Source organism: Parasteatoda tepidariorum, chromosome 3, assembly GCF_043381705.1.
Source record: "Parasteatoda tepidariorum isolate YZ-2023 chromosome 3, CAS_Ptep_4.0, whole genome shotgun sequence".
NCBI lineage: Eukaryota > Metazoa > Arthropoda > Arachnida > Araneae > Theridiidae > Parasteatoda > Parasteatoda tepidariorum.
Genome location: NC_092206.1, coordinates 11,238,252 through 11,258,857, shown reverse-complemented (window position 1 = coordinate 11,258,857; position 20,606 = coordinate 11,238,252). Strand labels below are relative to the sequence as shown.

At 29.9% G+C, this 20,606-nt stretch overlaps 1 protein-coding gene across 3 annotated transcripts in view; it reads left to right on the top strand.

Annotated features, from left to right (window-relative positions):
- LOC107445749 (B-cell receptor CD22) overlaps positions 1 to 20,606 on the top strand; it is a 417,445-nt gene that overhangs the window by 375,597 nt on the left and 21,242 nt on the right. For all 3 annotated transcript variants that reach the window (XM_071178321.1, XM_071178319.1, XM_071178320.1), the window contains exons 12-13: positions 11,890 to 12,165; positions 14,725 to 14,862. In XM_071178321.1, the coding sequence (XP_071034422.1) occupies positions 11,890 to 12,165; positions 14,725 to 14,862 (414 nt within the window). The remainder of the gene's footprint in view (positions 1 to 11,889; positions 12,166 to 14,724; positions 14,863 to 20,606) is intronic.

The following is a 20,606-nucleotide window of genomic DNA, read 5'->3' as shown; positions in this document are numbered from 1 at the left end:
CACACACACACACACACACACACACACACACACACACACACACACACACACACACACACACACACACACACACACACACACACACACACACACACACACACACACACACACACACACACACACACACACACACACACACACACACACACACACACACACACACACACACACACACACACACACACACACACACACACACACACACACACACACACACACACACACACACACACACACACACACACACACACACACACACACACACACACACACACACACACACACACACACACACACACACACACACACACACACACACACACACACACACACACACACACACACACACACACACACACACACACACACACACACACACACACACACACACACACACACACACACACTAAATATCAATAGATAAATATAAAATTACTGGAATAAATATTTGGAACAATAAAACTTTTTATGTCTCACTCACACACACACACACACACACACACTCACTCACACACACACACACACACACACACACACACACACACACACACACACACAATTAATATACGCACACATTAAATTAATGTCATTCTTTTTAAGATAATTTTTGCGAATTGCGAACAATAATTTATTTTTGTTAAGCGCAACAAAATAAAAAAAATACTATCAACTACGCTTATACCCATTTAGTACTGTAAATAAAATACTATATGCTCATATAAAATACTATATTTTATGTTTGAGTCGTGATGGCTCAGGGGATAGAGAGTTCGCCCTCCAAAGAAGTGAAGCGGGTTCGAATCCCAGCGATGGTTGGTCGATACGAATTTTGCATTAGCTTGCACCTATTACAGTGCTGATGTAAAATATTCTCAGTGGTAGACGGATTATGGGTTAGAGTCCCCTTGCGTCAGGCTAACCGTGGGAGGGCCTCGTAGTCTTTCTCTCCATGTTTCGCAAATGCGGGTTAATTTCATCAAAAAGTCCTCCACGAAGGCACATTTCTCATAATACTTTAAACCAGGAGTTCTCTTGTCTTTTGGATTGGGTTCAAAATTACATGGCTACAAAAATGAACATTAGTAGTCGTGAACACAAAAATTGGGTCCCCTGTTCAACAACTGTTCTAAAATGAAATATATACCACGCTTGTTGCTCCTTTGACCAGTTTCGATATTGCACTTTGAACATGTTCAAGGCATATGCAATTAGTTCAGTTAGTTCAAATATACTTGGGACTTTCTCACTCACAACATCTGTAACAACAACACTCACAACTTCAAACCAAAGCTAGAAAATTTTGAAATATACCAACAAATTATAATTATGTATTATACTTATATTTCATTTTGTTTATTTAAGCGTTTATAGACAACATAAAAAGTATTAATTGTAAAAATTTGAAAATTCAATCAACAAAACAATTTAGAGGAACTGAACCGAACTGAGTGTCTTCCAAGAAGTGACAACTATTGAAATTCAATAGATGGTCCATAAAAATGCAAACAAGGTACTACATTGATTGTTGGAACGTGTACGAATATTTTTGTTGATGTATATGACAGTATTATTTTACAGTAAATTCTATTAACAGACTAACTTTCCCAAAATATTTTAAATACATATTTAACTTATTATTTATTGTAATCCAACTAGTGTTAGAAGCTTTAAAAAATTTCTCATTCTCAGTGTGTAAAATATACATATTTTTTAATTATTTATCTTTATAATCGACTATAACTGTGAGCGAAGTTTGGCATTCTGAAATCTCCTTCAATATGACTTTCGGCGTATGTTCAATGCGCGATGTAAACTTTCCATCGTCAGGATGAGCAAAAAATATTTTCTGTGTTCCCTGTCGAAAATTCACGTTAAACAACACCTATTATTCACCGTATAGCTGGCAAATTAATTGCTGATTTATGTGGAAAAGTTTCCAAAAATTGGCGCTTTGAAAGTTCTAAGCATAAAATGATTGGCAAATGAAATACTTAATATCTAAAATAAAAAAATAACGAGCATGACATAAATCGTTTTGTTTTAATTTCAAATTAAAAATATATGTAGGTCTTATTTAAATACTCTTTATTTTAACCGTAATATTATAATAGTATATATGCGTGTTTATTATGAGAATAATATATGCTGTTTAACTAAATTTAGTACGTTTTAACATAAGGATATTAGTGTTAGTAACTTTAAAACATTTTTAGACCATTAATTTTCATGCAAATCTTCAAAAATAAATCCTTATTTGAAAATGTTGATATTTTTAGTTGTCTTCAGCCGTTAAACCCGATGGTAATGCCATATTTCTGCAGCTTTTGTAAAAGGAGGAATTTATTTTAAAAAACCTTTTTTATCTCCTAGTATTATCGATTCAATCTAGGTAAATAATAGTCGTCAGATCTTTCTTTCATCTATGTTAAGTGAAGATACTAAATTTAAATCAGCTATTATTTGGGTTGTAAACTTTCCTCTAGTAAAATATTAAAATAAAAAATGCCATTTGTTCTTTTACAAAAACCGTTAATTAGCGTCCATCGATGATTTTTCTTTCTCCGCTACCACTTTTTACTCGTAATCTGGATATTCTTTTTAGAGATAATAATATAACCCAATTAAGTAAAAGAAAGCGAACAAGTCTTCATAAAGATTTCTAATAATTATGCTAGTATTTCTTATAAAAAAAAACATAAAACTTGTAACTAAAGTTTATCTATCGCTGTAATTATTCAATAAAATATTGAAATGTGGAATAAGTGAGAGATAGGGAAAAAATATCCTTCTTAAAAGTGGAAAAGATAACACGCACAAAAGGATATCAAATAATGAAACATACCTTATCTAATCAATATCGTACTTGTGAATACCATTTGATCATGGGGAAAAAAAAAGGAATTCTGAAGGGGAAAAAGTAATCATTCCGAAGGTGATAGTAACTTTAACGACTCGCAGTTTAAAGATAATCGATGTATTAAGGGGCAGTAAACTTAATCGGAAGTTATAATGACAATGAATGTGAGGTTTTCTCGTAAAAGACGAAAATAAAGGCCCAAACAACCTTCAGCTTATTTGTGGAACATTACTCGTAATGAGCAACGCCACCGTTAGTTGCGTTCACAGACCACTTGGCCCAAGTAAGTTTAATGCCAGAACAAAACGCAGATCGGCTTAAATGTCTGACATTGTCTGATAGGGATTGGATTATAAAAATGCTATCAAATAGCCAATTAAGAGTTTGGAGTTTTATTATCTCAGTTAGCCAGTATTTATTATTTACAAAATCATAAAAAGCATGTTGAATTTATCAAAAATCTGAATGTTAAACATAAATAAATGCCAGTGGATATGATGTAAAAGCTACCTCTAGCACGATGTTTGCCAAACCGTTGATCACGAGGTTCTGAATCATTTAACGAATCTCTTTAATCGTAATTCATATTAGTATATTAAAGTAATTTGCACCAAAAAATAATAATTGTAAAACTGTTAATAAGATCAAATACTAATTTAAATAACTTTATCATAAAATGTAACTTAGAATTAAGTTATTTTGACAATAATAACAATAAAAACAATCATCCTATACTCTTAGTTTAGAAATCAAAAACGTAATAATAACAGTGCAGGTAATTTTAACCTTTAAAATTAGGGATACAAAAATATTTATAGGAAAACAATACTTTTGCTACTTACATCAATTTTATGCTAACTTTAACTAAACCAATATGAAAATTAAACCAGGATTCTACCATGTGATTTAACAGCCAATAAATTTGCATTGTGGCTATTTAAAACTAAAATTTGGAACTAATAAAATATCTGTGATGATATATGTTAGTGTTTTTCAAGAGTCTTAAATTCTTGTCAACAGTTCTTGTTTAACAGCGGTGATTGGAAAATATTAGTAATTTTTTAGATTTATTTAAATTTTGAATTTGTGCAGTTGTAATTATCATAATCCATTAAAGGAATGCTTATCGATATTTTTGGCATTTTAATTGAGAAATAAAGAAGATTAAAAACTTTGTGGTTAGGATTGCTAGAGATAAATTCGCCATTAAAATTCTTAAATATTTTATTAAAATATTTATATAATAGTCGCAGTTTTTATTATCCGTAATCTATAATAATAAATCCATACATAAATTACCTAGAAATAAATAAAGTAAAAAAGTCAGTATTAAATATTAAAAAATCTATATTATATTATTTATATATTATTTGTGAATTTTAAGTATTGAAATGTATTATTTATAATATTCTAATTTTTAAAATATCTTAAATAATAAAACATTAAAACATACGTTAAAAATTTCAAATCCTATATTATAATATTTAAGGATAGTTTTTTTTAAATAGTTATATATTAGTCATCACCATAATATGTTTAAGATTCATGCATCGTAAAAGTGGAGTGTTTAATTTTCTTCATAAGTTTCTTTTTAATTCATCTTAAAATACTACTTATCGTTCGTATACTTTAATATAAAACATAAAATACCAATATTCGCTATGAATTAATAATTATAATCTAACACGTAAGTTGAGAAAATCACGTTGTTTCGCGAAAAACATTTCTTTAAAATATTAACACTAAACGCGGATTTCACCAAAACAAACACAAGGAAAAAACAAAAAATTACGAAATCACTTTTTGAAAAGCAAGTGCTGAGAAATATCCATTACTATACATAAATAGCGTCTTTTGTGATTCGATTTTAGAAGCTGAATAAATTCCAAGGTTGTATATTGCGTTTCTCAAGTTGTGTTTTTCTGAAAAGAAAAGAAAAAAAAAAAGATTTCGTAAAGCATTTTCACTCAGCAACCATTAAGAATTAAATGAGGATTGTTTCTTTTCGTAAAGCAATTTTCTTGAGTGAAACAATCAACGATGCGATTTAGCTGACCAAAATTGATTTGCCGCTGCAACGATTCACAACTGAATGTCTGATTAGATTGGTAGTAGCGACATTCAATTCACATCTAAGTCACATGTTGTTTATTTGCGGAAAATTTAAACATTTAATGTCAATTTACCAAACACTGTATTTTCGTTATTTATATATATATATAAATTGAAAAATAAGGGAGAAAACAAAAGAGAAGAAGAAAAATTATTTATTAAAATTAAGTAATAAAATTAACGGGCGAATTATAATAAAGAAGAGTTAATTTTCTAAAATCATTAAAATTGTATAATTAAATATCAACCTTATTAGATGATTTTGAACAATAGTCCTACCTAATCTTCGAAAGCTCAGGGGATCGAGCTCCAGCCTTCCAATGCGACGAACCGGTTTCGAATCCCTGTCGATTCGAATTCCACATCCGGCTTGCACCGACCTCTGTGCTGACGTGAAATATCCTCAGTGGTAGACGGATCATGGGTTAGAGTGCTCTTGCCGTCAGGCTAACCGTGGGAGGTTCTCATGGTCTTTCTCTCCATGTAACGCAAATGCGGGTTAGCTCCATCAATAAGTCCTCCACGAAGGCAAATTTCTCCCATACTCTATCCAGGAGTTCCCTTGTCTCCTGGATTGGGTTCAAAATTAAAAGGCTACGGAGTTGAACATTAGTAGTCGTAAACCCATAAAATTGGGTCGGCTGTTCAACGACGGTTATAAAATAAAATAAAATAGTCTTACCTCAATCTATGTTTTCGAAAAGAAAGTGTCTGTCATATTTATCCAGATCTGTCAGCATACGTTTTCGGAGGAAGAATTTTCCAAGCAATATTGGATCAAAATGCATCTGTAGATAAAATTAAGTTCTCGTAATTCTGACACTTTTTCTTTCTTTTCAATAACTTGCTTGCTTATAAAAGACTGATTTATTCTCATGTATTTATTATCTTAAACTAAGCTTGTAAGTCTAAGAATTAAAGAGAAAGTCCCTTCAAATCTAAGAAAGAATTGCAATAAACAAACCCCGCAGGTATTGACAGCTATTTAAATAGGGCACTAACCACTTAAGTATACAAATTGTGTAGTATAGATTTTGGGAATTTAATCATTGACTTTCATCTTTAATTATAAAAAAGTAATACATTAGTATAATAAAAAGAATGTATGACAATATTCATTAATAATATAGACATAAATATTGTCATATAGTGTTGGTTAATACTAACGGTGTCTTTTATTAGTACCATCCCAAAGTATTATACGGGACAGCCTGGTCGGTAGGGTGCTGGGTCCACGTCCGAGAGTTCGTGGGTTCGAACTCCGTAGGCCGAAGACTCCCCGTGTAGTAAAGTGACTGATGCACGTTAAATCTGTCGAGTCACAAAAGTCCTTCATGTTCCCATAACAAATCAAAACCTCTGTGGTTACTAGATTGGAGATTGATCGTTCGCTGATTCAGGTCAAAGTTACGATCTATGGATGAATGAATGGGTATGCCTTATAAACAGGTGTGGCAGAAGTCGAATTCTTGGCCATAGATGGCGCCACTGGAAAACAAGAACAATCGAACCCCTCTGCCTAAACAGGCATACGTTAACAACAACAATCACAAAGTTTTATATTTTTAAACAAAAATTAATAAGTTCTTTTCTTTAACTTCAAAACTATGTTTTATTCGAATAACCCTCACTGAGTTTTATTCGAAGTAGAGGAGGCATACGAATATTAAAGCATACGAATATTTAAAAAAAATTATTAAGAAATAGTAGGATGCAAGTGGGCTTCTTTGTTTTCAGATATAGTGGTATTTCTGTTCTAGTTTAATATCAAAGAAAGACTAAACACATTATTTATATAAAAAAAATCATCAAACCAGGATATTTTTAAAACTTAAAACTCTGATTAAACACAATAACGTATTAACAGTTAGTGAAAATTTGGGTCTTTCCACGCAGGAAAGTAACAGTTTTTTTATTTAAACCTCTATTTAATTCTCATTAAAATGTCGTAATCTGTTTCTGAAGATACTAAAATGATGAGACCGTTCAAAACTAAAGCAGTAGAATTATTTTTGCCAGAGTAAATGGGTTTTTATTACTATAAAAACTGAAAAAGTTCGTTTTTCTCAATCTCCTAGGCTAATCATTTCTCGAGTAAAAGTCTTTTGTTCAAAAAGCCTTATAATCTCTTTTTTTTTTGTAAAAAAAAAGATTACTCTTCTCCCAAAAGACTTGATGGCAAATAAAAATGAATAAAACTCAATTTAAGTTCGTGCCATGGCGTCTCGTTAATTAACTTTCATTTCATTACTGAAGGGGGTGGTTTGCACCAATCAGCGACCGCTCTCAAATTAAGGGTGGTTTTACTTCATTTTAGTTGAATAAAAATGAGCTCAAAATTATCTTAAATATTTTAACCTTCTGTTGTTCTCATATTTTCATACAGTCCATGGCCGTATTAGTAGACGCACTATAAGATTCTATGTGAAATCTTAATTATCAGGTGATACTATACAGCTTTATTGCTTTTATGTGACTGAAACCGGTTTGCACTTGTTTACGTTAGTGTATCAATTGGTTAAATGAGACGATATATAACATAAATTCGACGATATATAACGATACGATACGATATATAATATAAATTCGACGATAGGATAAATTAGACAATATATTATATAAATATAGAATATTTATTATATCAGGTATTATATTAGTATATTATAATAATTAAACCAAATTATTAGACTCACTGTAGTTTTTTAGTAATCACATGATTTGCACGACATTATAGGCAATACTTTTATATTTAAACACACATGTAATGGGTTTTTATACAGGAGATTTTTATATACTTTCTACTTGCATTTATTTTTAACGTATTTTATTATAATATTAACCCATTGATACAGGAACGTCAACAAGTACAAACCGGTTTCATCCGAGTAAAAACAGTACAGCTGTATAGTATAACCTGATAATTATAATTTTGCACAAAATCTTATAATGCGTCTGATAATATGGCCCAGGACTGTAAATTCATCTTTTAATTTAAATATATGTCTAATCATGTTTTTCTGTCGAAATCAGGGGTAGGCAAACTGAACGATATCGGTACCTGGGTGACGATTAAGTATAATTAGTGGTCACTCCAACCTAGGCTGCCGATGAATGAATACCGATCACAAATTTATCAAAAACAATGCAACATATGCAATTTTTGTTGGGAATGCCATTTGTAATTACAAAGCGTTCGCCTTCCCATGAAGAGAACCGGGCTCGAATCCAAGCGATGACTGGTCGATAGAATTCCGCATCCGGCTTGCACCGACCACAGTGCTGACGTGATATATCATCAGTGGTAGACGGATCATGTAATGGAGTCCCCTTGTCGTCAGGCTAACCGTGGGATGTTTTTGTGGTCTTCCTATCCTTGTAACGCAAAGGCGGTTTAGTTTCATCAAAAAGTCCTCCACGAAGGCAAAATTGCTCCTAATACTTGATCCAGGAGTTCCCTTGTCTTCAGGATAGGGTTCAAAATTACAAGGCTACGTAGTTGAACATTAGTAGTCGTAAACCCAGAAATCGGGTCGGCTGTTCAAAGACTATTATGAAATAAAATATAATAAGTGAAGTTTTTAATAAAAGATAATACTTTTTTACCATTCCAGCATATTTTTTTTAATAATTATTCATCTCCTTTTTTCTGAAATAGATTAAATTTTAAATATAAATTAAATCTTACAGCTATTTTAAGTTACAATTGTTTTTTGATTAATTAGTTTAAATGAATAACAACTCATAAATACAATCAAATGAAAATAAAGACCAGTTAAAATGATTGGTAAACTAAAAAGAAAATTATATTTTTGAAATTATTATTTTATAATCATAATTTACTATTCACTGAATTATTATTTAATAATCCTATTAATTTTTAATAACTTAAGCTTGTTTGAAAGTTGTTTTAAATAGTTTCCATATTGTGCTAAATCATTAAACATAATTGAAATTTAACTATTCCTTCTTAATAATTCAGCATATATAATCCAGCATTGTCTATTGTAAAAATTTGATTTTCTCTAAAGAAAAAAAATCATTTGAGAAACATGTATTTTTTCTTTCATTTATATAGTTAAGGGGGATTGATAAGAGAATAAAAAAATTTGGGGGGGGGNGGGGGGGGGGGGGGGTCGATGACCAAAAAAGTTAGGCAGCTCGTGATCTAAAATAAATGTATTTTTAAGTCTTATTTTTTTCGTAAAATTTATCGTTAAAATGTCTCAAGTGCTCAAATCATATTCAATTGTGGGATTTTTTGTTTGTATAAATGTACTGGAAATGTTAAATATGTTTTTCGCATTTTTGTTTATGCTCCAAGTAAAAATTTAAGCTATTACATAGGTAATAAAAAAACCTTAAAGAGCAGCTAAAAGAAACTCACAACTATTTATTAACAAACAAAAAAATTTATTAAGAAAAATTATTTGAAAAAAAATTTCTTTTGTAAAATTGTGCTTTTTTAAATATAATTGATTCGTAGACAAACATTCAATACATTGCAAATAAAGATATTATTTATAAAAACAAGTGCTGTAAAATTCCATAATTTAACCATAATAAAACTAAATAATAATAAAACTACAATTTCATTTGTTCGTTTAAAAAACGCTATTTACAGAAAAACGAGTTTAGTGTTAAGAGTTTGGGATAGAAAATTTAAACTTTCTTCTCTATTGAATAAAACTGAATTATTGACCACTGCTGTTTATATTTTAAGTGTTTAATAAGTTTCAACTTTTAAATTACAAACTATTTCAAAAATATATTTTCAATTAAAAAAGAAGGGGATATCACCGAAGTAAAACTTATATGACCGCATATAAATGTTTGAATTTGCAGCATTTCGTTCTGTGTTTAAAGAAAAGGTAACTAATATATATTTTCTATAAGATGCATACAAGGTGTTTTAAATTATAATAGTCAGTTTTAAAAACATAATTAAAAAAGAAAATCCTGCAGCAAACTTATGTCACATGGTATTAATATTTTTGTTCCGAGTCTCTGGTGTTGATTAAAACCTTTTCCGATAGATGACTTCTGATGTTAATTTTTTCTCTCTTATTATTCGTTGAAAAATTCTTGAACTAGAAACAGGATCTTAAATAGAGAAAGGTGTCTTGTAAATTTCTCTCGTATATTTGCATTTTTTTTTTGCTTTAATATTTGAAAACCGTCCATTTAGCTTAGGTTACCATGCAAATTTCTACTTTAAAGATAAATGTTTCCTTATGTTTATACAAAACAATTTCAAATGCATAAATAAAATAATGAGGAATTTGATTAGTAATGAATGGTTTTGCATTTTCTAAAGCATCAAGTAAACAAGTAATATTAAAAAAAAATTAAAGCCTACTTAGATTAACAGAAAATTTTTTAATTTTAGTAACGTTTTATTGAATAATTACAATTTTTCTCATACATAAAACCAAAATTAATTAACCAAATTTAATTGATGAATTAATATTTGAAAAAACTGTATTAACATCAAGTGTTATAAACTACTAGTTTAAAAAATATATATTTGAACTTGAATGGATAAATTAAAAGTATTTTATTAACGAGTGAAAATTTGAACAAAGATTCATAAATATATATAGGAAGAGTGTGAACTAATAGTAGGAACTAGTGGGCTGCGCCCCTGCTCTCTAACACTCGCTAACCCCCGAAAATTGCTACGCGATCTTATATGATTTGCTTCGCAAACCAAGCTCGCTTCGCTCGCTACTAACTTAGGTACATTGCAAATGCACCTAAGCAATCTTAAGATAAAATTTCTAAAACTGATATCTCTTTAAAAAGGTTAAAATTTTGGCTATATTTAAGTCTATTAAAAATTGAAATAAGTTAATTGCAATGGAAAAACCTGCATAAACAAAACATTGAATTTCGGAAGAAATCTCATTTGGTGAGAATGCTCTCTCTTGTCAAAAAATACGAAATAAACTGACCTCCAATAAAACTCAAAGGACTTCGAATCAAATAATTAAGGAAACTACTATCACATTTAATATAAAAGGAAGATTTATTAACTAAACAATAAAATTACAGCATCGCAGTTTTGAAAAACAAATCTCACACTCACTCAAAAAAACAATTCACATTCTAATTAGTCACCCTAGCAACCACAAAACTCTTCTCGTTAACATCTACAAACTGATATATAATAAATAAATTATTTAACAAAAAGTACGATGCGCATAAGCACATAATATTCTACACTCTGGTTATTTCAGTTTCTGTTTTTAAAAGTGCTACATTTTTAGCGGCAATCATTGGTCGATTTTCTAGCGTTGCCATTCGGGAGTAGTAATGAGGCTTTTTTTGTCAACGTGTAAGAGAAATATATATAGATAGGGAAAAAAAGCGCGTGGAATTAGACAACTCTAAAAGTATCAATTTGGAGACGTGGACCACATGACGCTACCACGTAATATTCTGTTTTGAATTTATCTGACACAGTGAACATAAAATATTAAATATATAAATGCACGCAATAAATTATTTTTTTTCTCCAAATAGAGCTGTAAGTTAGAAATTATTACTGATGTTATCTTTAAAATATGTGAAAAACCGAATCGCTTATAGTATTAGCATTTAAAGCAATGTCTAACACTTAAGCATTCAGAAAATTCCATTTCGTTTTTCGCTCATCCCTATTTAATGAATGAATTAATATTTGAAAAAACTGTATTAACATATTGAAAGTGTCATACACTGTAAGTTTAAAAAAAATGGATTTGAAATATTTATTTGATATTTATATTAATTTATTTGATATTTATATTTATTTGATGGATAAAAAGTATTTCATTAACGATTGAAAACTTGAACAAAATATATAGAGAGAAAGTGTGAACTAATCGTAGGAATTCAAAGAAAAAAAATGCTAAGTATTTTTTTCTTCTTCTTTAAACTAGACAAACCCGAATGCAGCATTAGTGAAACGACAAACGATGCCGGAGAGCCTGTATTGGTTTGCAAAGCGGACGGATTTCCCAACAAGATCAACTACACTTGGAGTAAAGACAACGAGACGCTGGACATTGAAGATCAGTATGATCTGGATGCTTCCCCTGAAGATTACAAGGTCTATCTACTGCCGGACAGCGCTGAGAGATATGGAATGTATGTTTGTGTGGCCATTAATGATGTGGGCATGTCAGATCCTTGCGAGCGATTGGTTTCTGGTCCTGGTAAGTCAGGCTATAAAAGACATTTACTTTATGTTATTATCAACTTTGGATGCTGTATACGGGATATTTTTTTCAATAACTTTATTAACTCTTTATTAAAGAAAAGAAATTACAATCTTTGGTCAAATTATTAGACGCACTTTAAGAATCTATGTAAAATCTTAATTATCAGGTGATACTATACAGGCTTTATTGTTTTTATGCGGTTTGCACTTGTTTACATTCGTGTATCAATGCGTTAACATCGTAATGCAATACGTTAAAAATAAATACAAACGGGAGATATATAACAAATCTCCTGAATAAAAACTCATTGCATGTATGTTTAATTATAAAAGTATTGCCTATGAACTCCTGCAAAACATGTTATTATTGAAAAACTTCAGTGCGTCTAATAATTTGATCTAATTATTACAATATAATAATATAATATCTGATGTAATAAATATTCTATATTTATATAATATATAATCCAATTTATCCAGTCGTCGAATTTATTTTATATATCGTTTAATTCAACCAATTAATTCATTAACGTAAACAAGTGCAAACCGGTTTCAGTCGCGTAAAAACAATAAAGCTGTGTAGTATCACCTGATAACTAATATTTTACATAGAATCTTACAGTGCGTCGAATAATTTGGCCATGAACTGTAGTTATAACTAGATATGAATCTCTTCTACAATCAGATGAGATTTATGTCTAATTAATATGACATTATAATTAGACATAAATTTGCTACAAATTATAGATGTTGCTAGAAATTTGAGTGCATTTTCCGCCATGATTTTTTTTGTGTGCATGTTGTTTTAATTTTAAAACTATACTCAAATATATTTAAAAAAAATTTTGAAATTTGAAAAACTGTAATTTAGATATTCCATTTTACTTTTAGCTCGGGAACTTTATAAACTTATTTTAGTTTTAATTTAAAAATTAAAATAAATTAATAGAACGGTAAAAAAATATGTAGTTGTAATATTCTATTTTTTATATTTGTAATATTATATTTTACATTCTTTTCAAACTGCTTAAAGCAAAAATTGCTTAGGTAACGTTAAAGTGTAGATATTAATCTTTGTAAAATGAATTATCAGAACTTTAGAACTTATATTTAATAACAGTTTCAGTATTTAAATTTAAGGAGTATAGTGATAAGCCACACTTTGTTCATTAAATTATTTCTTAGTATTATTTTCAGTCATGTACTAAGGTTTCAACACTTTCCGCTCGTTAAAAGTAAACAACATTTAAAAAAAACATACTTTTACCAATTTTTTAGTAAATACTACAACTGATATATTTTTATTTTTTTATATTTATTACTAGACAAATAAAATTGGTAGTGTGAGATTTTAATTTGGGTGAACCTGAATTTTATAAAAATAAATAAAAATTATTAGAATTAAATTGCACTGTTTCAAAATTTGAAATGTGCACATCTAATTAGTTACCCTAGCATCAAAACAACTTGGGTCCTTATTTGGCCAATATTCATGAATCTTGGCTCAGTAAGAGTTTAAAGAGCCTTTATTTTTCCGATATTGGTCCTATATAGAACTTTCCGATTCACCAGATATTTTACAGCCACTTAACATCCTATATCGGTCCTATATAGAACTGTCAGATTAACCCGATATTTTATAGCCACTTTGCAACCATTATCGGTACTATATAGAATTGTCAGATTAACCCGATACTTTATATAGAATTTTCCGTTTCACCCGATATTTTACAGCCACTTTACAAAAAATATCGGTCCTATATAGAATTGTCATATTCACCCGATATTTTATATCCATTATTTAGCCAATCTAGGTTCCATATTGGCCACTGTAGGCCCTATATAGGCCATTCCAGGACCAATATTAAAAAATCTAGACATTCCAATTATTGGTCCCTCGGTGCATGTTCTAATAGGACCCATATCGAGCCAATTTTGAACCCAACTGGGGCCAAGGTAAAATTACTGCTAGGGTAAGTTTCACTTTGAAAGTTTTTCTAAGTCAAAACGGTTTGAAATTATTCAAAGTAGAAACATTTGCAGAAAAATCTAAGTATCAACAAGATCAGGAATTTTTTAAGTACAAACAGTTTGAAAATTCTTCTAAGTCAAAACCATTTTAATGTATTTCTAAGTCAAAACCATTTTAATGTATTTCTAAGTCAAGACCATTTTAATGTTTTTCTAAGTCAAAACCATTTTAATGTATTTCTAAGTCAGAACAATTTTAATGTATTTCTATGTCAAAACAATTTTAATGCATTTCAATAAGTCAAAACAATTTGTAATTATTCAAAGTAGCAATATTTTAAGAAACTTTCTAAGTACCAACAACATCAAAAATTTTCTAAGTACCAACAAGATGAGGAATTTTCTAAGTACGAGCAGTTTGAAAATTTTTCTAAGTTTTTAAAAAAGAAATGAGAATAAGAAAACACAACTTTTCTTTTGCCTCGGTTTTATTTCTTTTATTTAAAGGAAAGCGAAATGACACTTTCTATTACGTATTATGTGTTTATTTCGTTAAATAAAACGTTTTCTCGGCTATTTTCAGGAATAGCGGGTTGGCATGCAGAATTTGGTGATAAGAATGTGCTGGTGATTGCTGCGATTATCGGAAGTATAGCTATTCTCTTTGTTCTCGCCATCATCATCATCATACTCATCATGAGGAGGAGAAGAATAATGAGCAGTGAGTAACAATGTATTGCATTAAAATATTTCTAATTCTCTAAAAAGAATGTCTTCTAAATTGGATGTCACTTATCAGATAATATACAGAAATATCTATGATTTTTGAAAACATTTTGTTTTAGCTAATTATTTATTATTTAATTATAAGAAAACCTTATTATTCAACATATTTTAATTTTTTCTTTGTTTTAAATAATTGTGCCGTTTAAAACACATTGCTGTACAGCATTTTGTTACACAAAAAATGCTTTTTACGTGGCCTTTTTTGGTACTAAAATATTAAATAATGAAGAAAAAATGATTTTGAAACTAATCCGTTTAAGNAACATAATTAAAGTGTTCTGAAACTTAATATTTTTAAAAAAATCCTCCGAACGTGTTCGGATACCTTAAGTCTTTTTCATTCTTCTTAAAAGCAGCTGTATTCTTTTTTGACATTCTTGTATTAAGGTGAAATCTTAATGATTATAGGAGTTTTGTATATTAACTAGTGCAGATGATGTTTTAAGTTAGGAAATCTGGCATACAAATGCGAGTTTTTATACTTAATTAAGTTTTATAGCTGTTTGCTGCATTTTAACTAAGGATAATTCCACGAAAATTTTTTTTTATAATTATTTTTATTGTTTTAATTTAATGTGAGAAATGTTTTGAAATCGTAAAGTTTACAGTTATTTGCTTCATTTCAAGATATATCTAAAGTTAATTGGAAAATAGTTTCGAAAAAATAAAATAACATGTAACAATTTTGCATTGTTTTTTTACTTCCTTTTTATTTAAATACAAAAAAAGGCTTTACAATAATAATTCCTTGGCTTTTTAAATATAAACTCCTTGCTTCAGCTTTATAAGCCTGAAATACTTTTATTCAATGTTTCTTCAACCCTCACGTTAAAAAAACCCTGATTCATAACATGGCTTATTCAAGTTAAGTAGCTTTTTTTTAAATTAAGCAATATTCTTTAAACTCCTTGCTTCAACTTCAGTATCCTGAAATTCTTTTATTCAATGTTTCTTCAACCCATACGTTAAAAAACCCTGATTCATTACATTGCACATTCAAGAGAATTAGCTTCTTTTAAAATTAAGTAATATTCTCTTAACTCCTTGCTTCAACTTTAGTATCCTGAAATACTTTAATTCAATGTTTCTTCAACCCATACGTTAAAAAACCCTGATTCATTATATTGCACATTCAAGTTAAGTAGCTACTTTTCAAATTAATAAAGTTCAAATACATTTTATGACACCATATTTTATTTTTATGCAAAAATTGTTAAGTGAAACCCGAAGCTTCTCAAAAAATCTAGAAATATCTGCACTACTTTCTTTGGTCACAGAAGGAAGAAAAAAAACCCAAATCATTAAAGAAGTAGGGCAATTCGGTATGTTGGGTCCCATAGTTTGTCTTTACCATTTTTTGGATCATTTAGCAAAGGATCTGCCATGACCATCTGCAGCAAGATGGCGACAATCTAAGTCATAGGTGATTATATACCAAATGATGAAGAAACGAAAACATAAATGGGTAGGAATCCTCCAGCCAGAGGAAGTTGTCTGTGAGGGAAAAACAGTCGAGTGGAGTTGAGGAGTAGGAAGCCTGGCGTATTCTTTAAATTGATTCTTGCTAAGTATTCGACATCAATTCTGTTTAAAGACACTGGTACTTCCAAATAAAACAACAGTTTTGAATTTCGGAATTTTAAAACTTTTTTTTGTTGTTGCTTCCATCATATTTATGATTAATGATTTCGGCAAAAAGCAGTAAAAAAAAAATTCTAAAAGGAATAAGGAAGTAGAGTTCGCGGGAAAGAAAATTAGAATAGAATGCCTTGAAAAAATAAGTCTAAAAGTATGTGACAGTAATTAATCTTGATTTAAAGAAGAGCGTCGTTGAAGTGACATATATTGTTGTCCCGATCATATACTGATGTTCTTTGGGGAATTTTTTTTGGAAACATTTTGAAAGACGTCAATGAGTTTAAAAACTTTTATTTCAAAATTTTTGTACTTTTAAAGTTATTATTCTTTGATTTTTACCCATGTTGTAAATAGAGTAAGAAATTTTAATAAGATGCTTTTGATGAATGAGTTTTTTTTTTAAGTACTGTGTCATTTCCGGAAGTGTTATGAATTTTTTTGTATTATTAACTTGACTCAAAAGCTGCTCGAGACATTTAAACTGAGTATTTAAGAGGGCGTCACAGCCTGCAATAATAGTTCGTGACTGGTATGCCAAGCTGAAAAACTAAAATTTTAATATCAGAGAAGCACAGCGTTTTGGTCGTCCACTTGAGTTAGCTAAATTAATAATATACATTAATAAAAGAGCCGTGAGGGCTCAGGGAGCGTTCGCCTTCCAATGAGGCGAACCGGGTTCGAATCCCAGCGACAGCTGATCAATACGAATTCCGCAACCGGATTGCACGGACCATAGTGCTTACGTAAATTATCCTGAGTGGTAGACGAATAATGGGGTTAGAGAACCCTTGCCGTCAAGCTAACCGTGGTTTTCCTCTCCATTTAACGCAAATGCGGGTTAGTTCCACCAGAAAGTCGTCCATGAAGTCAAATTTCTCTCAATACTTGATTCAGGAGTTCTCTTGTCTTCTGAATTGGGTTCAAAATTACAAGGCTACGGAGATGAACATTGGTAGTCGTAAATCCAAATTTGGGTCGGCTGTTAAACGACGGTTATAAAATAAAATATGTTAATAATAAAGTTTGTATTCATTGAGTGTTTAAAAAAAGGTATAATCTTTGTAAAATCTATGCTTATAAATGAAACAGAATGTTTATATGTACCCACTACATTCAAACTATGTTTTTCTTGTTCCTGAAAATTTGATATGTATTTGTATATGAAAACCGTCAGTTTAAGTTAATATAGCAGTGCGATACGGCGAAAGTATGCTGCATCACAGAAATTTGATGCTTAAATTGTTTTGTTATTCTTGACAGTTTACCTGTCATAAATGATTGAAAATCACCAGTTTAATTTAAGATACCCTGCATTTAACAGTACAATTCGAAAAATTTGCTATAACGTATGAATTTTCTTCCAAAATGGTTTTGTTAATCCTGTCTTAGATGTTTTCCCGTCATAAATGTTTGAAAACCGTCAGTTTAATTAAGGATACTCATTCTATAACTTAGATTGGATTAACGCAAAGTGCCATATCATTCGTCGAGGTTAAAACTTATATATCATTTGTAGAAAGTGGTACATTACTGCCTAGTTTCAGATGATTTATTTTTTAAAAAAAGCAAAGTTATGATTATGTATAAAAAAAAGAACAATAAAACCAAAATAATGATGAAAATTCCCTTAGATAGCTTGAGATAAATGCATACAAGGAAAATGAAAAACTTTAACAGATTTACTTTTAGTTAGCAGTTAAGTTCAAATTGTAGATATTAAAACTACAAGTTCTTTCCAATTTGCTAACGGGTGGTTTGTGGAAAAAAATAAGGCTAGGACATTACAACATACACGAATTTCGTTTTCTTTATTAGGTATAAGTGTTTACTTATCTGTGTGAAAAAGAAACACACATAATTCTTCAATATTTTTTAATGGTATAATCCATTTTATATCTTTGCTTTAAGAGCACACACTTAAAAATACATATTTTAAATTCACCAAAGAATCCATATGCTCAATTCCCAATATCAGCATCCACCGCAAACAAAACTCTTCTGTCATTTATAACAAGCAATATTATAAAACATTTTATTCTCTTGATCCAAAGCTATACACCTTAGAAAATTCGTAAAATAACTTGCTTTAAGGGAAAGTAAAAATATGATTATAAATAGGGAAAGATCCCAATTCCCAGGGATAATGTTATGAATCCTTTACTCAATTATGAACTGCTTGCCTTTATCTCTTGATTGCTTCCGATTTTCTGCTTTGGCAATCTTTATTCATTTCCTCTTGCAAAGTTTCTGATGAGAACTACGCATTTGTTGTTGGGATCTAACTCTAACATTCTCTGAGAGACATTCTTTTTTATTTTAATTCATCCTGTTCACTTTGATAAGTTAAATAATAATGCTGTTCAATAAATTTATACAGAAACAAAAGGGGAAAAAGAATGTCTTTTAGCCAGCGGATGCAATTCGCTTTTGTTTCCTGCATTGTTTTTAATCTTTAACGATGAAGAATGTTTGATTTGGAGCTGTAAAAGAAATTGTTTTAAATAAGTTGGTATTTGTGGTGTGTAACCTCTTTTTTATTTATAGGGATTATCTAACAGGGTGCGTAGTGTTTTTAAAAAGTGCTTAAAGGTGCTTATTTTCGATTTTTGTTTTTTAAAAACCCTTAAAGGTGCTTTTTTTTATTGGTTGTTTTCAAAAAACGCTTAATTTTCCCTTTTTCAAAATGAGATTTTTCTTTACTATGTTGATTTTCGCTTCGAATTATGCAAAAATACACAGTTCATATTGTTCTATTCAACGTTTTCACAATTAATTCAACCCCAATCTATTTCGGCCTATTGTCAGTCCGTAGCGTATGAAAACAACATTCGTTTTACATGATTCAAAATTTCATGATTTTTGACAATTGTCGAAAACAATGCCAAAAGGTTTTTTTTTTTTTACATGACGGTTAAAACAAGATAAAACCGTTAATTGTCTGAAACTTTTCAACCCTGCCTAATTATGATATTTTTTGAAGTGCTTAAAAATATTTTTTGAGTGCTTGAAAAGTGCTTATTTTTTGTTGAATAATTTGGCTGCGCACCCTGTCTAAAATCCTTAGCAACTGACTGGATTTTCTATGTAAAGGATTATCAGTAGTAAGATTTTTTTAGAAATATTAATTTATAGGAGATCAATAGGGGAGAGTGGGGTCAATTGTAACAGGGTACGATTGTAACAGAGCAAAAATTTCGAGTGTCGGGTTCTAGATTTGGTTCCTAGGTGGCGCACAAGGTGTATTTAATAAATCTTCATGTACACCCCTGCTGGCAAACATTTTTATGTACTTTTGAAGGAGTTACATCACAAAAGATATTTTCACGCTACGTAAGTACTTTTTTTTGGTATTAGAATATTATATTGTAACAAAGTAATTTTGTTTAAACAAATAAAAATTATTAACCGAGTATGTAAGTGGACACCTTAATTAACATTTTTTTAAAAAAAATATCTGTTTTTTTAATTAACTAGCATTGTTTTTAACAAATGAAGCTGAAATGGCGTCTTGGGGACGATTGTAACAATAAGTAAAGGGACGATTGTAACAGCTGAAAATAAATAATCTTATGTTTACAAACCATTACTTAACTCTTTAAGAACCACCAATAGTTTCCTATATCATTTATATTATGTTGCATGTGCATTATTTTATTTGTCATCTTTCACAGTACAAATTGAAATTTTTAACCCCTTAAAGTTAAAAGTTCAACCCTTTAGATCTCTGCTCATTATTATTTTTACTCCAAAAATATCACTACCATTTTGATCAATAAAAAAATATATCACAACTATGATAATATGTATAATTAACTATGTTTTAGTTGAATTTATGATCTGTTACAATTGACCCCGTAAGTGGGGACAATTGTAACAAGTGCATGACTGTCAGAAATTGTTATAACTAATATAATAACATTTAAAATAAGGTATTTATTTTTTTTCTAGTAGAGGATAGTGTTACTTTACTCGTCTGTCAATTAATACTAATAATATATTGGATTTTTTGTTAGTTAAAAATAGTTATGTAAAAAATGTTAC